Source organism: Mastomys coucha, unplaced genomic scaffold, assembly GCF_008632895.1.
Source record: "Mastomys coucha isolate ucsf_1 unplaced genomic scaffold, UCSF_Mcou_1 pScaffold19, whole genome shotgun sequence".
Taxonomy (NCBI): domain Eukaryota; kingdom Metazoa; phylum Chordata; class Mammalia; order Rodentia; family Muridae; genus Mastomys; species Mastomys coucha.
Genome location: NW_022196901.1, coordinates 22406356 through 22415095, shown reverse-complemented (window position 1 = coordinate 22415095; position 8740 = coordinate 22406356). Strand labels below are relative to the sequence as shown.

General features: G+C 48.6%; 1 protein-coding gene across 4 annotated transcripts in view; it reads right to left on the bottom strand.

Moving 5' to 3' along the window:
* Positions 1-1905: 1905 nt before the first annotated feature.
* Positions 1906-8740, bottom strand: part of Dpp6 (dipeptidyl peptidase like 6) — a 933905-nt gene continuing 927070 nt past the window's right edge. For all 4 annotated transcript variants that reach the window (XM_031380237.1, XM_031380239.1, XM_031380236.1 and 1 more), the window contains exons 22-26: positions 8115-8226; positions 6593-6651; positions 5878-5950; positions 5708-5781; positions 1906-3783 (exon numbers count right to left, since the gene is read on the bottom strand). In XM_031380237.1, coding sequence (XP_031236097.1) covers positions 3637-3783; positions 5708-5781; positions 5878-5950; positions 6593-6651; positions 8115-8226 — 465 coding nt within the window. In that variant the 3' untranslated portion in view covers positions 1906-3636. The remainder of the gene's footprint in view (positions 3784-5707; positions 5782-5877; positions 5951-6592; positions 6652-8114; positions 8227-8740) is intronic.

Sequence of the window (8740 nt, the reverse complement as noted above, 5' to 3'; positions counted from 1 at the left end):
ATAGTGTCCACAGCAAGCAGTCAGGGCAAATACGCCACTGGAGTAACAGCGGCATGATTGTTATGGGGACAACCAGCCACTTTCTGATTGGACCTGAGGCTGGCTCCGCTGGAGAGAACTCATGTACTAAAACCTGGTCAAAATCCATAGCTGGGGTGGGCAGAAGCCATGCTGGGAAGCTGCTATTACTGTTAAGCTAAATAGATATGCTGTGTGCTTGGAATTACCTTCTAAATATTTATGATGATGTCCATAAGTCAGTGCTACTAATGGCTTTGGCAAAGGAGGTTCTTTTGCCTTGGGCATCATGATGGACCAAAGCCCTGAGAATAAGAGACTGTTGTGTGCTCATCTTTAGATGAGATCTCTACATCACCCATTCCAGGGTACAGAAACATCATTTAAGCTGAAAGGAAAGAATAGAAGAGCCAGAGGATGGCAAGAGTGCTGTGAAATGCTGTTTCCTAGATAAGATATGGCTGTTACACTTGGGAACTCACACCAGCTGTGGTTACCAGCACAAGACTGGGCCATCAGTGTTCTGTCGTAGATGTGGGAGGGGCGTGTGAAATACCACTCTCCCTAAGGAGCTACTGATGCCAGCTGTGGCTGGAGAAGGACACATTTTCTTCAGAATCATAGTTACTGCTGAGTTGCTCCTAACCCCTCACCTTTGCTCATGTGAGCATCCCTAGTCAAATTCAATGGTCCACCACCCCACTACCAAAAAGGCATTATAGTGGGGGAGCTGTTTGAGAGGAGCAGGAGTGGAGAGGATGAGAGTGGAGGTAAACATGGTCAAAATGTATCATATATGTATGAAAATGTCACAGCAACTATTATTATGTATGATGCATGCTAATTATAAAAAGCAAACTCACTTTTCATTAACAGAATGGGCTGGGCATGATGATGCATAAGAGGCAGGTTGTAGTGGTTTGCATATGCTCAACCCAGGGAATGGCACTATTGGGAGGTGTGTCCATGTTGGAGTAGATGTGTCACTACTCCATGAGCATGAGCTTTAAGACCCTTATCCTAGCTGCCTGGAAGCCAGTATTCTACTAGAAGCCTACAGAGGAAGATGGAGAACTCTCAGCTCCTCCTGCACCATACCTGCCTGAGTGTTGTCATGCTCCCACCTTAATGATAATGGACAGACCCTATGAACATGTGAGCCAGCCCCAATTAAACGTTGTCCTTATAAGAGTTGCCTTGGTCATGGTGTCTGCTCACAGATGTAAACCCCTAACTAAGTAAGATACAGGAAGGTCTCTGAGTTTGAGGACAACATGGTCTGCATACTGAATTCCAGGCCAGCCAGAGCTACATAGTCAAACATCCTCCTCCCACTCCAAAAGAGGGGGGATTCCAAACCAAAACAAAAACCAAAAAAACAAAAAAAAACAAACCATGTCTTGAAGGCCTGCCCAATTTCTGATGGGAGCTGTACTGGCTGTTTTGTGTGTCGACTTGACACAAGCTGGAGTTATCAGAGAGAAAGGAGCCTCTCTCTAGAGGGAATGCCTCCATGAGATCCAGCTGTAAGGCATTTTCTCAATTAGTGATCAAGGGGGGAGGCCCATTGTGGGTGGTGCCATCCCTGGGTAGTCCTGGGTTCTATAAGAAAGCAAACAGAACAAGCCAGTAAGGAACATCCCTCTATGGCCTCTGAATCAGCTCCTGCCTCCAAGTTCCTGCCCTATGTGAGTTCCTGTCTTGACCTCCTTTGGTGATGAACAGCAATGTGGAAGTGTAAACTGAAGACACCCTTTCTTTCCCAACTTGCTTCTTGGTCATGATGTTTTGTGCAGGAATAGAAACCCTGACTAAGACAGGAGCCAATGGAAGAAAGTAAAAAAACAAAAACAAAAACAAAAACAAAACAAAAAAAAACAACCTGAATGGTAAAATAATGTTTTATTCCATGGATGACAGACGCTACCATGCCACATCCCTGCGCTCCCTCCCACCCCGACCCTTCCTGGAGCCAGAGCTGGCTCCTCTTTCAGGTCTCCTGGGCTCTGCCATTGGCCAAACCTGTTGACATAGTGAAAGCACATTCTGTCAGGCCCATTCTCTCCCATGCCAAAGCATTGCCTATGGAAAGCCTAGCTTGTAAGTCTTCCAACAGACCTATTGAGAACCAACGCTCCAAGCTCAGGTGGACGGAACCAAAACCCCCAAACATCAATAACAACAACAACAAAAAATTGACATGGATACATCTCTGAGGACAGGGTTTCAGGATACCCCAGAAGGAGTGTCCTGGGACAATGAAAACTGACATACAGGTTGTCAACAATCCCAAAAGGGAGTGATAGTGATCGGTATATTTCAAACTGGCACTTTTGGAGAGGCCAGATCAGCCAGAGAGGTGTCTGCATGCAAGCTCAACACAAGGTTAGTGGCTCGGCGGGGGTGGGGCTGCACAGATGCCAGACACACATTTCTTGCTTTATATACAATGGAATGAAATATACATGGTGACAGCAGTCACACATCTGGTCGGTGTGTGCATTGCTGATGAGGTTAGAGGAAGCTCACTAACCTCATTGTCAGAGCAGGAGGGAGGAGCCATCTCTGGGGCTGGTGTTGACAGGAGTTCTCCCACACTGCCTGTGGGATACTCATGATGTTGGCTTACTTGACAGACCTAGGAGTGGAACCCAATGTACTGTCTTGTGGGTTTTTTAAGCAAATGTCACCTGAAAAGACTGGACAACTTATTGGGGAGAAAGAGTAGCAGTTGTAAGGACACATGTGATGGGTATGGAGCCACAGGCAAGTCCTAGCGCCAGTCAAGGGGTAGAAGGCTTTACTGATTGACTTTCACAGGTGCTCTGTGTCCTTGCTGTCTGCAGTACCTCCACCAAGTTTAACAGAGACAGCAGGTGTTCCAGAATAATCTCTTTATCCAAACAAGCAACATGGTAAGTAAAGCAACAAAAGACAGAAAGAAACTCAGAGTGAGACAGTCCAGGGTGGGAGATGGAGGGGTATCCAGTTAAACCATAGAAAAACTCAAAGCAGTTCTACAAGGTTAACCATGGGCAGAGCTATAGCCTTACTTTGTACATAAAAGACCTGTTTTCTGGGCGCAGATAGGGACAGTGGGGATTTTTCTAAAAACAGAGAGGGGCCTGACATGTGTGGGCACTGTGGAGACAACCATGCTGTCTGGTTCCCATGGCGCAGCTCTGTCAGACAGGAAGCCAGACAGGACTCACAGGTGGGAAGGGGAATGCAGTGTGTGAGTGCAGACGATGGGGCTCAAGGTTACAGAGAGAAAGCTTGAACTTAAGGGTCGGTTTTCTCAGGCTCAAAGTGTGCCCTCACTGTCATCTGTCCTTTGCTTTGTCCCTTTGGGGAGGGACATGGGATGTGTCAGTCACTGGGGGGCCAGGAATAGGCCATGCTGCTGAGGGGGGGGGGCCGTTCCAGGCTGTGTGGTGACTCGTTTCCACCTGGAGCTTGGTGCCCACCACCAAATGGCCTTCCGTATGGAGACACATGCTATGGAATGCCGCACCTCCACTCCCACTGCCCTCGGAGGGAGGGTGGTGGTGGGGATTCCTCAGTTGCATATTGTTCTAGAAAGAGCCATGTCTGTGCTTGGGTCTCAGCATAGCATGGTTAGTCCTCCTCCTCCTCCTCTCTTGCTGTGGCTGTTGGGAGCTTGTCCTGAATCCTGAAACATTCCACAAAGAAGCCAATGATGGACCTGTACAGGTGTTGCTTGAGCGCCACACTGTGGAAGTAGTGACTTTCATCTGGGTAGATCTGTGGAGGGAGAAGAAAGAGGTTTCTAACCCACACTTCGCCCTCCTAAAGAGATTGACTGCTGGAGGCATGGAAGATCTGCAGTGTAGGAAAAGCCAGGGCCCCACACTCTGAAGTCTAGCTGCAGGATGAGTAGCTGCTGGGGTCCCAGATTCAGTGCCCTTTCTTCTGGGGAGCTCTGGTTCTATACCAGGTAGAGGGCTCTTGCAGGCTTAGCAGGTCATAAAAACTGATCAGTCTAGAGCTCCTCCTCTGTCACCTTTCTTCCCCTCACCAAGGGCAGTGGGTATAGTAAGGACTGGGTGAAAAAACTGGAAAACACCTCATTTGACCAAAGCTACTTGTCTTAATTTACAACCAGAGTATAACACTCAGGAGCTACAGGATCATACACACACACACACACACACACACACACACACACACACACACACACATACAGAGAGAGAGAGAGAGAGAGAGAGAGACAGAGACAGAGACAGAGACAGAGAAAGAGAGACAGAGACAGAGACAGAGACAGAGAGAGACAGAGAGGCAGAGAGACAGAGACAGAGACAGAGAGAGGAAGAGACACAGACAGACACAGACAGACACAGATAGACACAGACACAGACACAGACAGACACAGACAGACACAGACATAGACAGAGAAACAGACTTCTGGCTAAGTGGTTCTCTGAGGATGGGAATGAGCACCAGGTTGCCTCCTGTCTGGACCCTCACATGTCAGCTTGGTGTACACTCACAGGACTGTGTCTTGGATCCAGGTGATATGAGAAGAAAAACTGAATAAAGTCTGGTTGGTAATGTTTTGTGAGAATTGAATACCACAGACATGCCATGCTGATTTGCTCTTTTGTATATGGCCAGTGCAATGCCATGGCCTGTCCTCTAGAGGCACTGTGTCAATCCTGCAAGCCTGACTGACTTGGAATCTTGCTTTTTCTCTGAGCCCAGTCTCATTCTGAATCCTGTATTCTTCTCATGCCTTTGAGGGTAACATAATCTTTTTTTTTTAAAGCCTGGAATATGTATGTTTAACTCACAAGATGTACAGAAGACAGTAAGTAAGGTAGCATCCCTCCCCTCCTGCTTTGCCCCTCTCTCTGTACACTCCCATGGAGCTTGATATGACTGCAAACTCTTGAGTCCTTGAGAGGGATCTGTTGTGCTGCCATGCATGGCCCCAGGTGAGTCTCTTTTCTAGGCACAGGTGCCATGATATGTGTAGAATGTAATCGTAAATCGTAAGTGTATCACATCCTGGTATACAATGTAACCAAGACCTCCACACCATTCACCATCCCTCAGGCCAATGCCTCTTACTGATTCAACCCACATACATGGCTGCCACAGATCAGTAGATGCTGAATGCACAGGCAGATGGTGGTCAAAGCCAGATAGATGCTCTCTAAGGGAGACAGGGTGCCATTTGCCTCTGCATTTTAAAAGACGAAGAGGTTGTAGCTGTCTCATCAAAGGAAGCAGAAAGCAAGAAGGAAAGGAGCAGTTTCCTGCATCATCCGTGTGCATCGCTGGGAAGACGCAGGAATGGATACCAGTGAAGATCATCATGGGTTTGGTCTCTGGGTTTGGTTCCTGGGATAGGTAGTTCTATTGCAGCCACAGTGGTAGAGGTGCTTGGGCCACACTCACAGGGGCCACCCGTGCTGCAACTCCGGCTTTCCCCACACCTATATCACACTGCTGGGGGAGTGCATATGTTGGCTTGGCCTTTCTCACTGCTTAGAAGAGGGGTGTGGGGCACGATGGAGTGGAATGAACAATGGTGGCTTGTGTATGACAGCTGAGTCGCTGTAGCTGAAGGGACTTACATGATCTGCTGTGGACCCCACTCAGCTCTGCACCCATGACAAGGACCATCTTGCTTTAAGTATTGAACCTAACAAGTAGCGTTCCATACCTGTAAGCTGTAATTGGCCTTTCCCTTGATCAGCTGTGTGATGAGCTCAGCTGTATGCTGAAAATGGATTTTTTCTGTAGAAGAAAGCAGAAGCAATCATTTGCCAAAACTCACAGCACCACCAAGGGGACCTTCAGCACCAGGGGGCCTGTGTGGGGCTCTATCCTCACCATCGGCTGTGGCATGGATGATCAGGAACTGCTGGTCCTCCAGTGCTGACACACGGTGTGCCAGTTTGGTCATCTGCATGTGTGGGGCAAGGGGACAAGGTTAGCTGGGGGATGGGGTCAGGGAGCAGGTTATGGGGAATGGGAACATTGATGAGGGGTCAAGGGAAGTGGAGGGAAATCCCAGGCCTCCCAGATGGAAAGGTGGAATCCAGCATGGGAGACCGGCAACTCTCTTAGAGAGAAGAGAGTGAAGGGGGATCACCAAGCACAGGTGGCCTTGGAGGGCCATCATGTCATCCTGTGACACTGAACAAGCTCATCCCTCTGTCCATGCAGAGTCCTGCCTGACCACAGGATACTGGACTTCTGCCTATACATGGCTGATGTCATGGTGGCTGGGGTGCAGTAAGCACAGTTTAGAGTTCAGCCTTCCATGGGATCAGGAGCTCTAACATCCTGCAGTTCCATACGTTTTCTCCTCTCTCTCTACCCATCAAAGCCAAGCAGGAGAGCAGATGAGCAGACAAGGCCACATTAATCCAGTTCAGTGCAGTGGGAAGGTCATCCCAAGATTTTGATGGTGGAGAGGAGCAGCCCTTGGAAAGGGGAGTGGCTGGAGATGGGATGGGAGGAAGGGTAGGATGAAAGGGAGTAGTAGATTGACCAGTTTCACCTGGTCCCCTGTCTTGTGAAATAGCATCTATGCCAAACATACCTCATATGCTCTGTTGTCGAGTCCATGGAGGCCGAGGTACCTCTCAGAAAATGCAGAGGCTGGAGACAGACAGAGGGAAGGGGTCATGTCTGGTTCTCCAGGGCTCCAGTGGGGCAGAACCCAGATGGAAGGAATGAAGCTGCAGTGTGGGGCCTTCTCCCTACCACTGGCATGGCAAATGTTAGCTTTTTGTTTTGTTTTGAGAACAAGTCTCGTTATTACAGTTTTAGCAGGTTGGGAAACTGGATGTGTAGGCCAGAATGGCCTCACACTCACCAGAATCCACCTATTTCTGCCTCTCAAGTACTGGAATTAAATCTATGCACCATCATTCTGGGCTTAAATTTTGGGGGTTAAAAGGTATACCTGGAATCTTCTGGGTCATGGCATAAGAGTCAAACAGTGTGTGTGTGTGTGTGTGTGTGTGTGTGTGTGTGTATACTATGCTTAAATGGTGTCATTTCTGGTAGGTTTCTCTAAGTCATTTCAGGTCTTGGTTCTGCACATGACCTGATGTGTACCAGGTGACAGAGAAGGAGGCAGAGCCCCTGACAGCATTGTTCTGCCAGGACAACCAGGGATGAAGGAAGGGCTCACCTCAATGTCACAGAGTGTCAGTGTGTTGTGAGTTAGGAGAGCAATAAAAGGGACTTCTCAGTTGTGGCTCATCAAGACCCAGGTGGGCTGGAGAGCTAGGCAGGGACAGTGCCTTGCCTAGCATGCAGGAAGCTCTGGCTCCTACATTCAGCACTGACAAAAGGGTGGGTGTGGTTCAATTAATGCATGGTTAAGAAATTGAGAAAGTCTCGTTGAATTTGAACAACCCTACACACAACCCATATATTCTCATGAGAAGGCTATCAGGAGTCGAAGCAGGAGTGTTCTTATGGAAAAGTCAATGAAATTTGCATTAAGGCTGTCAGCTTCTGGTTCTTGAACCTGAGAAGGTGCTGGACCAGTGCCCTACCCAACTCTGGCCTGATACATGGGGCCTACAGGTGCTAAGAAAGGGCACATGGTTCACAAGAGGCACACAGAGAAGAGATCAGCTCCCACAGTACTCCAGGAGACCTGAGACAAGAAGGCTCCAGGTCCTTAGCATCACTTAATATGGGGTCCCTTGGGGCTCAAAGCCTGGTACCCTGGAACCTGAGCAGAATGTGTATTCTCAGAGTCACTTAGTTCTTTGTGTTGATTCAAGTCACACACTGCCAAAGAAAGGAATGGGTGTCCAAAGAGAGGACATTTCACAGCCTGGAACTCTAACACAGTGTAGTCTAGAGCCATGTCTACATGGACAGATGGCTCCCTCTCACCCTAGGTGGTCTGGACCCCACAACAAGTCATCCTGATAACCTATACCCAGCTTTGGTCCTGCTCATGGGAAGCTTCACTCTTCATACTGACTAGAGATTTCCCTCCTGCCCTGGGGGGTCAGTATGCATTGGGGGAGGGGTGCTTGCTGTTGGACAGAGAGATGCTGAAAAGACAGATGGAGCCATGTTGCAAGCTTAGCCCTTACCATAGAGCTTGAAGTCTGTTATTGGAGAGAGTGCAGAGCCGCAGGTGAAAGTCTGACCTTGATTTTCTCCCTTGGCTGGGAGGATGTAAGTGCTCAGGTACCCACCATAATCCTAGGAGACATAAGAAGGAAGGAAAAGAGGCAAGGGGTGGGGTTACTCTCCACAAGTCAGCAGGAAACCAGCCTCTGTCCAGGAAGGCCAGCCCCTAACACGTGTGTTCATACCGTTTTAAAAAAAGGAACTTTAAATATCCTTGTTGGGTAATAAATTAGACACTAAACAGTTTCCTGTGTGACACAGACTCTCCTCTTCAGGACCCAGTGCCCAGAGACCCAGGTTAGGTATGCTAATGACATAGAGATGCAACCTCTGCCTAGGATGATGACAAAGGAAGGCTAGTGTCCAGCATTCCAGTTTAGCTGACAGTCCATTGTTCCTCCCACTTCCTCACTTAGAGCCAGTGCCTGTCTCTGTGATCTAATGGAAGGCGAACCAGAGCTTGGACAGGGTGAAGAACCAGCCCTGTCACTCGGGGCTTCATGGAACCCTTATGTGTGTCCTTCCTTCCTTCCTTCCTTCCTTCCTTCCTTCCTTCCTTCCTCCCTTCCTTCCTTCCTTCCTTCCT